Source organism: Uloborus diversus, chromosome 1 (genome assembly GCF_026930045.1).
Source record: "Uloborus diversus isolate 005 chromosome 1, Udiv.v.3.1, whole genome shotgun sequence".
Lineage (NCBI taxonomy): Eukaryota > Metazoa > Arthropoda > Arachnida > Araneae > Uloboridae > Uloborus > Uloborus diversus.
The window spans coordinates 38,781,547-38,800,278 of NC_072731.1; the positions used below are offsets into that span (position 1 = coordinate 38,781,547).

General features: G+C 34.5%; 1 protein-coding gene across 3 annotated transcripts in view; it reads left to right on the plus strand.

The window, feature by feature from the left end:
• The window catches only part of LOC129229416 (dnaJ homolog subfamily B member 6-like), a 111,206-nt gene that overhangs the window by 48,017 nt on the left and 44,457 nt on the right, over nucleotides 1-18,732 (plus strand). The window contains exons 1-2 of one of the 3 annotated variants that reach the window (XM_054863729.1): nucleotides 12,484-12,581; nucleotides 16,528-16,643. In XM_054863729.1, the coding sequence (XP_054719704.1) occupies nucleotides 16,579-16,643 (65 nt within the window). In that variant the 5' untranslated portion in view covers nucleotides 12,484-12,581; nucleotides 16,528-16,578. Of the gene's footprint in view, nucleotides 1-12,483; nucleotides 12,755-16,527; nucleotides 16,644-18,732 lie in introns of those variants that run through there. The other 2 variants (XM_054863721.1, XM_054863737.1) reach the window with 2 other exon arrangements.

An 18,732-nucleotide genomic window follows, 5' to 3' on the forward strand; every position in this document is an offset into this window, starting at 1 on the left:
GAATTTTTTTTTAATTTTTGGAAGATGTGTTACTACATAGAGTCCTCCCAAAACTGGGGGGCATTGCCCCCTCTGCCCCCCATAAATCCGCCCATGATTGACGGTCAAAAATGGCGGCTGCGGAAGTTTTTTTTTTTAGGTTGCCACTTTTTTTATTGCTAGTGTCATTTTGCCTCAAATTTTTTACAATTTTTTTAGGAAACATCGGTAAAAATGAAGATTAGTTCTCCTTAAAAAAAAATTCCCTGGGAAAAAATTGAAAAAATAAAATTTGGGGGCGAATTTGGAAAATTCCCTGACTTTTCCCTGACATTTTGACCTGCGTCATTTTCCCTGACAATTCCAGGTTTTCTCGGAGCGTACGAACCCTGCGATGACATTACGAGGAGTAATAGGGTTTTAGAACCTAATTTTAGACTTACTGGTACGATGTGAAGGTAGGGCGTTTTAGAGATCTTCCCCTAAAAAAATTCGAAATGAAAACTGTAAACATGCATTTGTAGGACCTATAACACTGGGTGACTGGATAGGGTTTGAGGAATCTCCTTCGAAAAATGTTTGAAATTTTAGACCATTTTCAAAATTTTGGAAACGGAAGGGGGGGGGGGATTCGAGGGAATCATTTTCTTTCTATATTTTAATTTTTCTTCTATTTAAAACATATTTCGGGTCATCCCATGCATTTTTATCCACTTTGTTGTGATCTCCATGATGAAATTTTAAATAAAAATATTTATAAAAATAATATGTTGGAAGCAAACCCCGATAACATACATTATTATACATCATCGTTTTCTTTTAAACATTTTTTTACGCCCTCGAACCTGTGCATCCTTTGGGAGTCAAGGATGACGCCCTCTTGGAGGACCCAGCCAGCCCCTGGGCAAAGGTATATTTTTAAGAAATTATTGTTCAACTTAAAGATATTGAAAATCGTGTCTACCATCTTTCGCCCCAATCCCCAAGGGGATGGGGATGATGGTTGGGAATATCCCAGTGGGGGGTGTGGGGTACGTCAATTCAAACTGGTTGTAGGGATTTTGGTTTAGGGGACAATCGGTGTAAGGAAATTCTATACGGATTATTTTTCCCGGTTCCGAACACGTGCGTATTTTTACTCGGACTTTTTCCTTTTTTTCCAAAATCGTTGTTCAGTCCTAAAATGAACAGCATTAAATTCATCGATTTAATCAGAGGAAACTAATATTACACTACGAATATTTATACAGGATTCACAACAAATCCACGAATAGACCGTACTGGAAATGCGCCAGTATTATAAACTGCAGAGCAAGCGTGGTTTTAAGTAAAGGACAATTTGAAAGTATAATTGGAAATCATATCCATGTACCAGTTCAGAATTTTTATTTTGCTTAACGATTTGGGGGGGGGGGGGGGGGGTAGGGAGAGTTAGCGCCTAAAATTGAATTATTTAAAGGAAAAAGACGTAATTTTGTACGTTGACTTACGCTCTTTCAACAAAAACTAATTTAATTGTTTTCCAGGCTTCCAAAATGTTAGTTTTAAAATTTTTTTTCCTTCCGTGTGTGTGAGTGCCTAAATGTTTTTGCCGATGAAAGAAAACATATTTTTTATATTAAATGCTATTTTATATTCATTTTATAATTATATTATAGATCAACTAAATGGTGAAGGGGATATTGCCCGCCCCCTCCCACGCAAAGATTCAAAAGAAAAAAAAATGGTCATGTACCAAACAGTTTTTTTTTTTTGTCAGTCTTCTTCGTTTCACTAGCCAGTTTATTAATGACAAGTAGTATACCCGCAGGGCTCTGCTCGTGCTATAAAATTAAATAAAAACTCTTAGAGAAAGTGTAAAGTTTCCTTTCTACTCCGAAATAAAAAGAAAGATTCTGTTTCATTAGTTAAAATGTGCACACATAATTTTGTATAAGTTCCAAACATAGTCCGTAAAGTAATTAAAAAAAAATCCTGATAAAGATTACACCTGCCCCATCAAAATTCTCTCTTTTAAAGAAAATAGCATCTAATTTAAACACGCTTAGAATCATTTAAAACCTTCGTAGAAAATCGTTTAAAGTTTAAAAAATATGATAATAACTTTTAACTCTCCAATCCGAAAGATACTGCCAATAAAAGAAGCAAAGAAATAGAAATATCAATAAACTTAGATTTGTCGTCTCAAAATGTATATAAGCAGAACAAAAAGTAATCAATAAAAATAAACACTGTATTTGTACATGCGAAAACATGATCATGATCACGTTACTCGCTATCTACCGTTTGCAAGGAGAGTAGGTTTTGACAAACGTAAGACATTGGATAATGTGATCACTATGAGCAATCCTGATTGTTGAATCAGAATCAAGTGAAAAAATCTCTCAACTCATAGAATAAACAATTTAGTTGCAATACTCAGTACTTAAAGAACAGAATGAAAATCCGTGCCGCTCCTGATAAAAAGGTATTTTATTGAAATATCTGTTACAGTTACAACGAAGGCAAATTATTACCGAAGAAAAAAAATCTTGTCATCAAAATACTCACTCCAGTTGAATCAGCTGAAACTACACATATATTCCTACCAAAAAGAATCACAGATTTTATGATAAAGCGTATTTTATGTATGTAAAAACGAATTTTCACTGTGCTTCTAATTTCAGTGAAGGGCAATTCCACGAAAATGACAATTTTAAAGAAATATTTTTTTTTTCATTAATTTATTGGAATGATTTTGTGAACTATATCACTCATTATGCCTCATTCATTATGCGTTGGGGGCCTTCGTGGCTTTGTGGTAGAAACTTCGCTCCAAATGCCGGTAAACGTGGGTTCGATAACCTCGGATGCTCTGAGTGGTTTATTTCCTTTCTTTACGTTGAAAATCTTTCTCGTGTTGTCTTATGTGTGAATAAATAAAAAAGTCCAAAATCTCGAGGCAATGTTCCTCAATCCTTCCATGGTTATTAACTATGGACACGTAAACAAAACAGTAGTGTCATATAAGTTAAAGGCAACAATTTTTAACTTAATTAAAAATATGTTAATTTTTATAGTAATGAATGGACTTTAAAAGCCACTCCACCTCAGTCATTCCGTCAAAACGCATAAACTTGAATTTATCAACCTAGTGCATGAAAAATGATTTAAAAATTAACAGTTTCTTATTGTTACTTCTCTATCACGAAAATATTTGTCAGTTAAAAGATTGAATTAATACACAATTTTACAAAAATATCGTTTTGTTCTATGAAGTTCAAAAACATGGTTCAGAAAAGTTTCATTTCATCACGGAGCAGAAAATAGCACAAACATTTAGGAAAAAGGAATAGAATTTTTTTTCTTCTCTGTCTTGTTTTTCATATTTTAACAATGAAGTGCAGAGAAAAAACAAAGTCAGCTGAAATAAAAATAATTCCACTGTAAAAAAAAAAAAAAAAGAAGCTCTGAACTTAAAAGGCATTATTTTCTGTATTGTAATTAAAATGCAGGGCTGTGGACATCAGTGGCGGATCCAGCCGATTGTTTTGGGAGGGGCCATCCGAAAGTTTTGAACAAACTCCGAACTCCCCAGAAATTTTATTAAAATGAAGTTTTAAAAACTCGATTTTTGGGGTAAGGAGACATTAGGTGAGGGGTGGATTTAGGAATCTCCCTCGAAAATGTTTCAAAATTTAAATTTCCGAGTAATTTTTGAAAATTATGAAACTAAAAACGCATTTTGTTTATTTTCGATGATGTACGGAGAAAGGTCAGGTTTCGGGCGTTGGCCCCAAAATACTTTTTGAAAATAAAGCTTAGAAACCAAAATATTCTGTCATTATACGTTAAGAAGTTAGAAGAGGAGGTGTGCTCTTCTTGCTCTTCAGCTGTCAAGCCTAAAAATGCACCTTTAGGTAATGTTTGCTTACATTAAAGGAAGTGTGAAGGTTCTTAGAATCCTTCCTTCCTGGAAATATTTTGCCTTTGAGGCTCTAAAAATTCCATTTTTAACTATATGTATACATATTTTAGAAAGGGGTGGAAAATTCGTGAGCTCTTCCAAAAACCTTCTTTTTAAGCTATCATCACGATATAAACTAGGGAGGGAGGGGGTCCTATTAAAAATCGTTTCTAATTGAAGTCCCAAAAAAATTCATTTAAGTTGCTTTTAAGAAAGTTAAGTGATAAGGGCTGAATAAGCTAGTTTCCGTTGACATTTTTTCCAAATAAAAGACTTAAAATGCAATTTTTTGTTGCATTTGTGAAAGGGCATAGGAAAGGGGAGTTCTCCCCCTAGTTCCGAAATTAAAGTCATAAAAACGAAAATTTAGGCTCTCTTTGTTCTTGTGAACACTAGGTATACTCTGAGAACAGCAGCATTAAGAGATCGTCCAAGTGTCTGTAGTTTGAATCGAGAAATAATGTAAAAGATGGAGAAAAATTTTGGAAATGAAAGTTTTGTTTTGAATATAGGGATATAATTTATCTCCCAATTAAGGCCTACACTTCTTTTTCCGCAAAACACATGTGCTAAATTTTGTTACCTTCTCATAATATTTTTTTTTTGTTAAAAAAAAATTCCTACAATCACAAGGCTTTGGGAGGGGCCATGGCCCCCATGACCTCCCTCTAGATCCGCCCCTGGTGGACATTACCGTACGCTGTGTGTACTTTTTTTAAAAAGGAGTTTTTTTTCTTAAATTTGAATTTATGCGTCATGTGTGGCACATCCAAGGTCAACCTCATTTAATAGGCTGTATGAATTACTTAATGGGTCACTCTCCAGAATGTGTAACTTTTGGGTCAAAATATTTTGTTTTTTCTGTTTTTTTTTCTAGTCTTACATGAAAGTGTTAGCTACTAGAAATAACTATAAGCAATGCCTCGGATAAATTTCAATTATTTTACTCATAAATAAATAATTAAAAAAATTAAAAAAAAAAGCCTTGTTCACGGAAATTAAAAAAAGAAAAATGAAAGAAACTTGTGTTTGAAAATAGAAGCTAATTTAATATCAAAGGAGTAATTTTGTTAAATGTACAAACAATTAGTTATTTTAATGATTAGTGTGAATGTTATATTAAGCTCTTAATTTAAGTACGGCTTAAACTTCAGTCATCCTTTTAGTTCAAATTGATGTTAAAAATTGTATAGTATTAATGTATTTCTAAATTAGTAAATTTGAGAATGCAATGGTAGTTTATAATTTTGGTAGATTGTCTAAAATTGAGGTATTTCCTCGCCTTCATCATTTATTCTCACCTCAAAAATAATGACATTGATAAGGTCTGTCACGGAGGTGAAGAATTTTCCATTAATATAAGCCTAATTGATAAATTTTTCAGGGAAATAAATTTTTTCTTAGTAGCTAAAATCTGCTCATGTTAAGCATATGAAAACATGCGAACTTCTTTTTTTTCTTTACATTAATTTACGTTTTGAAATTCAAGTTCACGGAAGTGAGAATTCCCAATAACCACACTCGGTTTTTAAAACCAAATCTATCTTGATTTTCAAGTAAAATCTCACAACTTCTATATGGCTGAACATAAACAAGGGGGCTCCATCGCATAAGGGAAAATAAAATGTGATGTCATTACTGCCATCTGTTAATGAGAAATGGCATTTTGTGACGGAGGTGAGAATTTATTGTTTGACGTAATTCTTTATGCTTCTAAAACGAACTAAAACACAATATTAAAAAAATAAATATACTTAAAAGGTTAGCATTCGGGACACTTGTGAAAGAAATAATAAATAAAGAACCAGTTATTAAGCAACAGAAACAGTAACACCAGGTGTTTGACATGCCACGGAGGTGAGAATTCACATGCTGTGAACCAAAAATATGTTAAAATAGGAATTACTGTTAAAACATGCTGGCAGGTTTAAATAGATATATACTTTTGATGAAGTTAAAAAAAAAAAATTAAAAAAAAAAAAAAAAAGAAACTTTATAAAATGAATTGTTTCTTAAAGCTTTTGTTAAAAGGCGTGTGACGGAAAAGATACTTTTTGAAGATAACCCTAATAGTTTTGCAATGACAATACAAGTTGTAGGTTTTGAAAGCTAAATTTCCAATGTCAATGAAGCATATCTCATTTGCTGAAAAATAATAATTTGAACCAGTGAAAAAATTAAGTATGCAATTTGAGTCCACGAAAAAGTAGCCATTTTGTCTAGCATATGAGGGTTAAGATGCATTAAGAAGTTTAATAATTTTAAAAAGGAATAACGAATTTTTTTACTTAATAAATCGCACATACATGTGTGTTTAACAAGATATTGTTCAATGTCGATTTAAATTTATTATTTTTAATCTAATATGTGAGGCGTTATTTGTGAGACAAAGTGACCGCTTTCCGTGAAATGGCCCTAATGTGTACTTCATGAAAATAAAGAACTTTATGTGAATAATACGAGAAGTTAGTTTTAATTCATTATTTTCATGCTATTTCTGAATTACTAAATTTGTTCTTTATATAGGAGCTGTTTTTTTTTTTTTTTTTTCGGTTTATTTATTAAGTAATAATATAGGTTGAACATTGTGGAAATGTAGTTTGCAGTTATCAAGTTCAGATAAGAATAATTAACTTTAGGAACGTATGTAATTAACAAGCGCATGAATTAAATTAACTTTTCATATTAAAAAACTTTCCGATTTTATTATTTTTACGACTAAAATTATTTTTTTACTCAGCACATCCATAATATTCATATTCTAAATAGCCATCCACATTAAATCACATTTAAAATGTTTCGGTTTGAAAATAAATGTACTGTATAAAAGATAATAAGATATTTCTCGAAGAGATTCAGAAATATTTGGGAAACGCCTCTGCCTAATAATAAAGTTTTAAAATAAAATTTTCTTCCATTTACAGTACAGAATATGATATCGTCAAGAATCTTAAAATATTTTGAACAAAAAAACAATTAATGAGAAACAAGTTGTATAACTCAATATATCTTCACAGGGGAACTTTTAGAGAGACAGTATTAGCATTTTGTAATCCAAGATGGCGGTCTCATACACGAAAAAATATCCCTGAAAATTTTCCCTCTTGCTAAACTTTTCCCTCGAGTTGTAGGAGAAGGCATCTATTGTAATTCTTATCTCCCCTTTCCCCTTTGTTCCTTTCGAATCCTCCCGAGTTTGACATTTATTCCCTAAGGGGTTGGGGCGAGTTTTGGGATGAACCATTGAAAATTATCTGCTTTTACCAGAAAAGGAACTCGACTCAATTATTACGCCACTTCCCTATCCCCCAATTGCTTTTTTTTCTGCTTAACGGGCTGGTTGCAATCTATTCTAGTTGAACTTTGCTTCTTCATATACTAGATCGCCACATTTTTTTTTTTTTTTTTTTTTCAACAAGCTGTTTATTTTATTATTATTTTTTTCACTGTGATGTGCGCATTTTTCGGCTTTTGGGTAATCTATGCCTGATCGGGGGGTACACATTATAGAATATAGTCAGGTCCGGATTAACATCTATTTACGCCCTAGGCCAAATTTAGGGATTACGCCCCACCTCACATATCCGCATTCTACCGAAATCGTATCCCCATCCCTCAAGCCATTCTCGGATGCTTAGCACAGCATCCAGTGGTACGTGAAGATTTCACGCTTCATCCTGTTTGACAAAATGACGGATGTATTTCATTCTTTGTCTTCTTTCAATGCCGAGAGGAAGGTTTGGGTGTGCTCCCCCGAGTAATTTTAGAAATTGAAGCGTTAAAAATGCAATTTCAGGCTATATAAATCGATTTAACGGGATGTAATATGGCATTCGGAATTCGCCCTGGAAGGTTTTCAAAACTGAAGTCCAACATAAGTAATTGCAGTGGTGTCGCTACAGGAGGGGGGAGGAGGTGTGGTTCATCCCAGGTTTCGCTTGTCTGGGGTGTGACATTCAAAGTGGAATTGCAAATTTTTGAAAAATATGAAGCTAAAATGCATTTCAGCTTACATAGAACATAAAAAAAAATTTTTTTTTTGCGTTTTTAGGGGGGAGGGGGGAGAGGTGACACCACCAACTACCGACCCGGGTGTCACCCATGCAAAAATTTTACGTTGTCTTTGATGATGTTAAAGAAAGGGATGACTTCGGGGACTCTCATTTCACACCCCCCCCCTTCCTCCACGTCTTAATTACAGTCTCAAAAACGAAATTTTTGGCAATCTCTACTATATTCAGTAAGTTACCGCCCTATAGCCAGGGCTAAGGCAGAAATATATGAAATACACCGCCAGCTCAGTCAATTCCAGCCGAGGACTGCAGTTTCGTGCTTATTAGCACTCATCAGCCCGGCATAGGACTAACTGAGCTGGAGGTGGAAAACCTCTTAAGGAAGCCAAGAGTGCCAAACAAACTGGTAGCTAACATAGAATTAGCACTGACCAGACGAGTGACCGAAACAATGGTTCGGTTCAACTCGAATATTGCAGGCAAGGCAGGTATATTCAGTAAGTTACCGCCCTATAGCCAGGGCTAAGGCAGAAATACATGAAATACACCGCCAGCTCAGTCAGTTCCAGCCGAGGACTGCAGTTTCGTGCTTATTAGCACTCATCAGCCCGGCATAGGACTAACTGAGCTGGAGGTGGAAAACCTCTTAAGGAAGCCAAGAGTGCCAAACAAACTGGTAGCTAACATAGAATTAGCACTGATCAGACGAGTGACCGAAACAATGGTTCGGTTCAACTCGAATATTGCAGGCAAGGCAGGTATATTCAGTAAGTTACCGCCCTATTATAACCTCTACTATGTCTACAATGATGATGCTTGGTGACTGTGGGAGTCAGAAGAACTCATCTGAAAATGTTTCGAAACTGAGGTCCTAAAGCACAACTTTTAGCAATCTTTTTTTTTTTTTTTGATGCCAGGGCGATTGGTGACACTAGCGAGGAAACTTTTCAAAATTGAAGACCAAAAAATTGTAGGACATCTTTCAAGACGTCCCGGATAGGAATGGGGTCAGGCCATTCTTCCCAGTAAAGTTTTGAAATGATAGAGTTAAATACGCAATTGGAAACTATCTCTGATGATATTACGAGAAGGGATAAGGTTCGGTAACTCTCTTCCGTAGGTGTTGCGAAATTGCAGTCGTAACAACAAAGTTTTGGACGATTTTAACAATGTAGGAGAAGGGATGACGTCGGAGGCGGTAACCAGGTCCTACATATGAAATTGTTTGCTATCTTCGATGATGTTAGGGAGAGAAATGGTGTTTACCTCAGAAATTTTTCGATATTTAAGTCCTGAATGCGCAGTTGAAAATCATCTTTGATGATGTTGTGGGAAGTGATGTGTTTTTTTACGTCTCACTCGTAAACGTTTTGAAATTGATAGTTTGTAAAAAAAAAAAAAGTATAAATAATCTTTGAAGAGGATAGTGGAATCAGGTTCTTGGAATCTCCTCTGAAGTTTTCTGAAATTAAAGTTATAAAAGCGCAAATATAGGTCACCTTTGATTGCGTAAAACGATGGAGTTAACAGTTCAGAAAACGCCTCCCTCCCCCTATTTTGCTTTGTCTGTAATCTTCTTTTTTTTTGAGCAATCACGATTGCTTATTGTTTTCATTTGACCGTCCTTGATGTCCGGTTCCTTTTTCAGAATGGACCAGAGGCCTCTGCAGCACCTCCGTCCACCGGCCCATGCAAGAGCTGCTCCTCTGGTCCTGGGCCTCGACTAGCAGCACTGCCCACGGGAATTCTCCCCTCCTAGGTGGTGGCGTTCATATCCTACATACACACACGTCTACACAGATGCACGTCCTTACACACATACACATACATAACCGCTCAGGAGGAGGGGTGGGCTTGAGAGGACAGGAGCCGTTTCTAGAAACAATAGCCCCCAATGAGTAGGGTCTTGTCTCAACTCGCAACTTGTGATTGCGAAAAACATAATTTGAATTCAAAATGTCAGAAGTCAAAAAAAAAAAAAAAAAAAAAAAAAAAAATATATATATATATATATATATATATATATATATATATATATATATATATATATATATATATATATATATATATATATATATATATATATATATATATATATATATATATATATATATTATTTTGTAAAACATCGTGCCCAATTTTTTCTTTTCTTAAAATATTTAACTATGTATTTTTCAAAAACATTTTTGTAAGGATGTTTGTTTTCTCTTTTTATTGATGTTGGCACGTGTGCATGCTCGTATTTTGTCATTCGGTAAATTGATACTTTCCCCATCCCAAAAATTTTAACATTATGATTATGTATCCTTGATGATTGGCAGTCATAAATAAATATGAATTAATAAATTATTAATTGCAAAACACATACTTACTATCGTAACTTAAAGACCTCAAGTGAAAAAATAAATAGCATCAGTAACACGTTTTATAACTGAACATTTTCTAGATTTTACTAATTTTCCTGCGTGTGACGTACCTCTAATAAGTTTTTCACTTTGGCAAAGCCTGGGGCGAACTAACTCATCGGCCCACGGGCCGGTGCGCCCTCGAACCCGTGCGTCTTTCCTTTTTTTTTCGCCCTCGAACCCATGCGCCTTTGTGTCCTCCCCCCTCGAACACGTGCGCTTTCGTTGTTTTTCTTGGTTAGGCCACGACCCTGTGCGATCCCGTGTTTTTTTTTCGTGCCCTCAAACCTGTGCGAAATCGTTTTTTTTCCTCCCCCCCCCTTTTTTTGCGCTTTCGAACCTGTGCGCCCACGGGAGTCAAGGTTGGCGCCCTCTCGGAGGACCCAGTCCGCCCGTAGACAAAGCTATAGTTTAAAGAAATTATTGTTCAAATCAAAAATACTGAAAATTATCTGCTTTGACCCGGAAAAGGACTTCGACTTAAGCAGTACGCCCCCTCCCCTCTCCTCCAATTGCTTTTTTTCTGCCTATAGCAGACTGGTTGCAATCTATTGAGTTTTTCTTATGAACATACTAGCGTGTCATTTTTTTTTTCAAGAAGCTTTTTATTGATTTTTTTTTCTCCATGACATGCGCCCTTTTCGGCTTGCGCCCCTAGGCCAGGGCCAGGGCCTAGGTTGGTTTATCGGGTAATCCGGGCTTGAAGTCACAGAACAGAAACTGCTTTTTATTACAGGATTTGCCCCTTCCCCCCACTCCCCTGAAATATGGGGTCTTTCTATAGCTTAATTATAAGTCCCACATCAAAAACCAAAATAATTCTGAAAGAAGAGCGCATGGGCGGATCCAGGAAAGGGGCTAGGGGGGCCATGGACCCTCCGAGAAAATTTCAAGAATAGTTAAAATCCCCTTTTTTTCAGAAAAAATTTCTCTTATAATGCATGCGAAGTATAACAATAAGGAAAGCAATGAGAGAAGGGGGGGGGGCATGGTCACTCTGAAAAAGTTTCAAAAATAGTTAAAACACCGTTTTAGAGCTAAATACTAAAAAATCCTTATTATTCCTCGAAGTCTAACATGAATATAAAAACAATGCCGAGGAGTCATAAACCTACGCTGAAAAAGTTTCAAGTAGCTTTTTAAAACCCTCTTTCCAGGCTTATATTGAAAAAAATCGAATCCTTTTTTTTTTCGTTCTAAGTGGACCTCCGAAACTCTTCAAACCCAAACCTTAACAAAGATAGTCAAAACGCCGTTTTAAAGTCTATATAAATTAGAAAAATTTCCTGTGATGGGCATTTTAATCTCTCCTCCCCTTAACATCACCAAAAATCTTCTAAAACAGCCTTTTTAAAGCTACAATTTCTAACAATTTCCGGGGAAGTGCTCCAAACCTTTTCTCCCTTACCATTACCAAAAATAATTAGAATGCATCTTTAAGACTGTAATTGTAAATTCGAAAAATTTCTTGGTGTGGGCCCTCGAATCTCTCCTCCACGTATCATCACGAAAAGATCGTATTAAACTGCGTTTTTGGCTCAACAATTGCAAAAAAAAATCTGCCGGAGACCCCCGAACTCTTCTTAACATTATCGGAGATAATGTTTGCGTTTTTTAAATTTCAATTTCGAAAAATGGGCGAGGGAATGGAATTGCACCCGAGTCCTTAATGTTACGAAAGACAGCTAAAATGAATTTCTAAGATTACAAATCAGAAAAATTTCCTTCGTTAGAATGGAGCTCAAGTCTCTCCTCAATCCAACATCATCAAAGATCATCTAAAACTGTATTCTTAGAGCTAAAATTTTGAAAAATAGACAGGGAAGCGCCACCAAATCTCTTATCCCCTAACATTACCAAAGATCGTCTAAAATGCGTTTTTAAGACTACAAATTCCAAAATTTTCCGGGGGAGAAACCCCTGTGCCTCCTTTACTTCGGAGTTCATATTATACTTAGTTCATATCGACTTCCAATTAAATCAGAATCCCTCCCAGAATTCTGCCTGGATCCTCCACTGGAAGGGCGGTAATTTTCTGATCGTACTTTTGTTTTTGACGACTATGTTATTTAAAAAATATGCGCTAAAGAAAAAAATTTGTCGCCATGTGGCGCTAAATTCTTCAAATGGCAAGAGATTGTGAACGGTGAATGTTGCCAGATGTATTATAACCTTTGCCATTGCACACCTACAGTTCGCAGTGCAGTGTGGGTATAATGTCGACTTTCTTTGCCACAGGTGAGAGAAATATTAGGAAATTTTATTGGTCATAACTTGGCAGTCGCATGATTTTTTAATTATTTCCATCAACGAAGATCATCAATTCTGGCTTCTTTTTTGACAAGGATAAACATTCAACTTCAACCCTACAATTTTTAACTACTAAACGTTGTTGTGTTGCTATGCTATCAGTAAGTTTACAGTGGCAGCTGTATATATGCCACATAACTTTTGCATTCGTTGATTTATTTGGTAAAAAGAATCTAAATACTAGTTGTATAATATTTAAAATGTGCAATATATTTACCAAAAAATCGTCAAGGTTTCAATTCCATGCATAGTGCTTGTCTACTGTTTTGGTGTTGTGAGAATGGTCGTGTTATTGTTGATTATAAACAGCGAAATTTTCCCGCTTTGTTGTTGTATTTACTTTTGATAAACACTGCGTATTTTGTAAAAGAGATGTAATGGGGGTTTTTTTTGATATGCAATCAAATCAACTGCAGTGCATCATGGAACATTCTAGATTAATTGCTTGTTTTCTGAAAACGATCCCATTACGTTTTCTAATTCGTAAACCTTTTAGATTTTTTAACTTGCAGTTGTTACATTTTTCGTTAATAATTTAGCCTCTGTGTCAGTTTCAAAAGCGCGCAAGAATATTTTTCTAGTCATTTGATTCTTATTTGGAAAAGAAATATCGATGTATATTTAGCAAGATGTCGATCCAATGGTCTTTTCTCCAAAGTTTTTATTTTTTGTTACTACTTTCAAGTAAATGCAACACACACACATTATTGTTGCGCTTTTATGTTTTCACATTTAAAAAATTTTATCCTGTCATAAGTTTGCTTTATTTTCGTCAATGACGATTTATCTTTTTTAAATTGTTCTTTTAGGCAAATAATTTATACGACTGTTTCGTTGCTAGGTGTTCAAACTATAAAATAGTAGACAGTTTACCCGTACTTATATTTAAGAGTTACAATATCTTGTTGTCATAACTCTATTTGTTTTGTTTTATGTCATTTATGTTTGTAGCATGTACTCAAGTTCTTGGAAAATATAGTTTTATATAGTATTGTGATCTACAGTTTTGAATTTTTTCTCTACTTTAAATTCAAAAATGCATATGTGTAATTTAAGTGAATGCCTTTTTGTGTTGAAAGGAAGATTTCAAATAAGATTTTGTCATGTGAATATACACTAAATTTACCAGTAACAAAGTCAGCGGTACAATCTGTCCCTGTGTCAAAACTTTCTTTTTGCTGAATGTATTATCTGGATGAAATTAATAGAGTGTGAATTGTAAACTATAGTTCATTGACGTAATTACTATTTTTAAACCAATCATTGGGACATTTGATATTTCACTATGAATAATAAGTTTTAAGAAAAATGTGATAGCTTGTTCTCATTAATATAATTTGTATAGAATAGCAAAAAAAGTGCATTTGTCATCAGACCTAGATAAAATTTAAAATTGTCTGTGAACTTGAATAATTTCTTAAAACTTTTCTGCAAAAAAGTGCTGTATTCTCCCCCCCCCCCCCCAAATCTTATATCATGGCCAACAGTAAAAATTTCAAGTCCAAAGCAAGTCGAGTACCACAATGACACCAACTTGTCTTTTAAAATTAGGCCTAGGGTAAAAAAGAAATAAAATTATCTATCCACTGGGTATTTACCTATTTCACATTTCTATTTCTACCTGATTTTGCCAAAGTAAATGTTGAATAAACATAGTCGGAAGAGAAAAGTTAAAAGTTACATGATTATAAACATTAGAACCTCGATTGACCAAGCCGATAATGAAGTCTATTTTTTTTATAATCTTTTATTTCAAATAACCTAAAGTTCATAAAATGAAAAATTTCAATTTTTAAATAATATTATCTGGAAATTTGGGGTTTTTTAAAGCATTTTTCATTGCTTAAAAAAATTCAATTGACTTTTCAAAACTTACGACAAGTTGTTTTCCATTTTTTTAACTGTAAAACTACTTTTCATATATTCATCTTTTAAAAATATGGAACTGATGTGATATACCCCACCCTTGGCGACTTTATCCTGTTGGCGCCAAGAAAGCGTCGCCAAGAAAACGATGTATGACGACATACGTCATACATCGTTCTTAGCGATGCTTTTTTAGCGCCAACAGGAAAAAATCAGATAAAAAAAAACATGATCAAAGCACTTCAGAACACAATATATATAAAAACAACATAAAAGCACAACAAAAAATATCACGAATATATGCTTCAAAAATGTACAGGGCCGGGGTTTTTTGTAAACATATTAAAATACAATGAAATAAATTATTTTATTAATTACAAGTCGAAATTAATGCATTAATTTTTTTTCATCATTTCTCCGGGATACGAGCCCTCGGTCTCATAGTACTTTCGTAATGAGACCTCGGCTCGCCGGCCCTGCCTCGGTCTCATTACGAAAGTACTATGAGACCTCGGGCTCGCCAGGACCTCGCTTCGCTCGGTCCGTTATCCCTCCGACTGTTAATATACATTACAGTCGGAGTATGGTCACAATTATGTATATTTATGTATATTATGCATATTCATGTGTATGTACACCCAAGGGTGGCTCCTTCCGTTCAGTGTACAATAATGACAGTTTTAAGTGTGAAATATGCACCATTATTGTGCAGATTTATTAATAAAATTCAGCATTTTTAAGAGTACAACCGAAAGAACTTTCAATTGTTAACTTAAAATTCAGTACCTAAAGGAGGCACGTTAATGTCTAAATAATTCGTGGCATCGATAAGGATTAACTTTTAGAACAAAATAACCAAACTATTTTTGTAAAATTAATTAACATACAGTAAAAATAAAGTTAAAAGCTACAAGAACCCCTCAAGGATTTGTAAAAAACAAAGAATTTCCGAAGTGAGAATTTTTATGTGAATTCTAAAATAAAGAACTTACCTTTTTATGGTATAAATCCTCACACTCAGTCCAAAACAAAACATCATCTGACAATGGCGCGTTATAGATACACACCACGTTGGAGTTAACTTTTAATTAACCTTCAAGTTTGAAGAAACTGGCATTTTCTAATGTTTTTACTTCAAAACACAACTACTGAATCTAAACTAACACAAAATAAGCATTCCTGTAAGGTATATTGCACAAAACAACACGTATCTCTCCTGTGTAAAACCAAGAACCCAAGTAAACAAGTTCGGACAAGTTTGCCTTCGCGTTGCCAACCACAGGTTAGTTTCACCAGGGATGCCATGCTTAAAAATTTATCGCCTCATTGGCGAGAAAAATATTTCAGTTTTGTGCAAAAAATCGGATGTCGCCAAATGGGGGGGGGGGGGTATATCACATCTGTACCAAAAATATTCTATTGTGTTTTTAATTCGCATTTTAAAAATTTGCGATTGTGATAAGTTTTTATGCCGAGTTTCTATTAGCCGAAATTTCCGACATGGAGCCACTAGTGGTTCCAATTAGCTTGGATAATCAAGATTCTACTGTATCTCACTTTTTCCCATACTTCAAATAAAAAAATTTTAAATTTTGAAATAAATTATTTTAAATTTAAGTGTTTAAGATACTGGTTCAGTTTAGTTCCTTTTTTTTGTTGAAAAATCCTTGTATTTGTTTCTTATATCCTATGATGTCCCCATCAATTTTCCTGAGGGTATCCCAGTAATCCACTATGCACAATATGTGTATGCGATCATATACATTATGTATCACAATATGAAAATTTTTTAAGCTTGAGGGTCTATCTACGCTATGTGTCTAAAAAAATGTTTGAAAGTATACAGCGTACATGGGAACACCCCTGATTATATCTTGAAGTATTTGAGAATTCTATACACTACAATGCATGTTGAAAATTTATTATAATTTTGATTAATGCAAATTTCATCATTAAACATTGTAGCCAAAGTTTTGTTTTGCCTTGAACATTTTTTCAATTTTTGCAGTTGCTGATTAGAACATCTGCTAGCTGCTAGAACTTTTTGTGCATAAAAATTATGGTTGACTACTACGGGGTTTTGGAACTAAGTCGAACTGCTACTACACAGGAAGTCAAACAAGCGTAAGTAATGTAGCAAAATATTAACTTTTATCTGTACCTCAGAGCCATTTTTATGCGAGTCCAAGAAATGCTGTTTTCCGTTTATTAGTGTATTGTATCGTGCACAGAAATTTTAGGCCTGTCACAAATGACTTTTATGGGCCCTCCTTATTGTTTTCCCTACATATATTTCAACCCTATTTTAAAAATCTCGGGCCCCCTTCAAGCTCGGGTCTTAGCTTGGGTGTCTCCCCCCCCCCCCCCCCCCCGTATAAGCCCTTGATTGCATACAGAATCCTGTTCGCCATCCAGCCATGTAAACATAATTCTAAGAAAAATTATTTGTAATAATTTACCAGTGTTAAAAAGTCTCTTTCCTGTAAAGTAGAGATTACGCTACTTTATTTCAGGGATGTCCATCCTGTTTAAGGGCAAGAGTGCCACCCCCTAAATATGAAGACACCTCATGGCAAAAGCCCCTGCCAAAAGAGAAAAATACCACTCAAAACACCTCCTAGAAATTTCAATGCCAGTCTTCGCCATGACCCCCCTAGGTGGGCACCTCTGCGTTAGTCTGGCTTTTAGGTACAGATATTAAATTTATGCATAACCATGCAGATAATTTGCCTAAATGTTTTTCAGGTTCCTTCGTAACCCTGAAGCATGTTTTTACAATTGTTTGCAATTTGCATATTCATTTTTTTTTTGTACTTTTTGTATTGGAAGTTGCAGATATATTCAAGCAAGTTTTGTGTCATTCATCATAATTTCACCATATGTAACAATAACTTTTTAAATAGAAAGTGGAATATTGCTCTTAACTGTTGAAATTGTGGGTACATAGTTCAAAACGAAACTCATTTGAATGACAAGTTTCAATATTTTACTTCCTTTTATTTCGAAGTGTGTTTTATAGTAATTCTGCTGGGGGGTCATGAATGTTCGTTTGTTTGTGTTTTCATTTTGGATAATTACAGTGCCGAATCTAGAAAGTTTCTGAAATGGAGCAAAACTTCAAAATGCTGCACCCCTCACACACACACACACATCCATTTTGCTTTAAATTTTTCTATCAAGTTGTATTTCAGTATTTTTAGTAAACTGTTAAGTACGAAAGGGTTTGATTAAAAATTCACTTTATACTAAGCGTGTCAGTATTTTTTTTATTTTTAAAACGGAGATATACCGTAAAACAAAATGCAATAAAAAACCCTCTCCCCTTTTTTCCGAAAACGAGTTCAGTATTCAGATATGGGTGCTTTACTTTTAATCTAATTTTCGCTACTTAGTCCAGAAACTAAAAGCACGCATGCAGGAAAACTTGTGTAGGGAGATTTTTTTCAAAATTGTTTAATTGGTGTCCTAGAAAGTATTATGATCTTGGTTGGACATCTTCCACCTTTTACATTTTCCTGCTATGACGTCATCAAAGGGGGCTGCCGGTAGCTCTCATAAATACTCAACACTTCTTTAGAAAGTTTGAGGAGGGAGAATGTTTTAACACAAAAGTTTAATAGGTGTCTTGAAAAGTATTTTGAGCTTTGGGTGAATATCTGCCCATCTGGTACATTTTTTTCTAGACTGACGTCATCAAAGTTGGCGGCAGTCCGCTCTCATAAATGCTCGTATATGCATTAATACTTAACCGATTTGTTGAAAATTTGGTCAGTATGTTGAAATTAGTGTTTTTAAGATGAATTGCGATGCGTTTTAACTATTGCTATAAATTAATAAATATTTATTTATCTTCTATATAACACTTATTCCTTTTCAAATAGTAAAAAAGAATGCAGATATTAAATGCGTTGAAACATATTCAAATTTAAGTGTAAAAGTACGGTATAAGTCAAAGTCTAATATCTAATATAATCTAAAAAGTATATTTTAAAAGTTTTATTACAAGTTGGTAGTAAACCTTTGCTGCTACACTCAAAGAAAGAGCAACAGGTTTCTTCATTTGCTCATAAATTAAGGAGGAGTTGGCACATTTGAAGCAATTGCATATTGCAATAAAATCGATCGTAAATGTCTGTAAGTTCTTTTCGGGCCCAAATCTTTTTTATTGTTGAAAAAATAAATTCAGCTGGCAGTGGTGCAACCAGAAAATAAT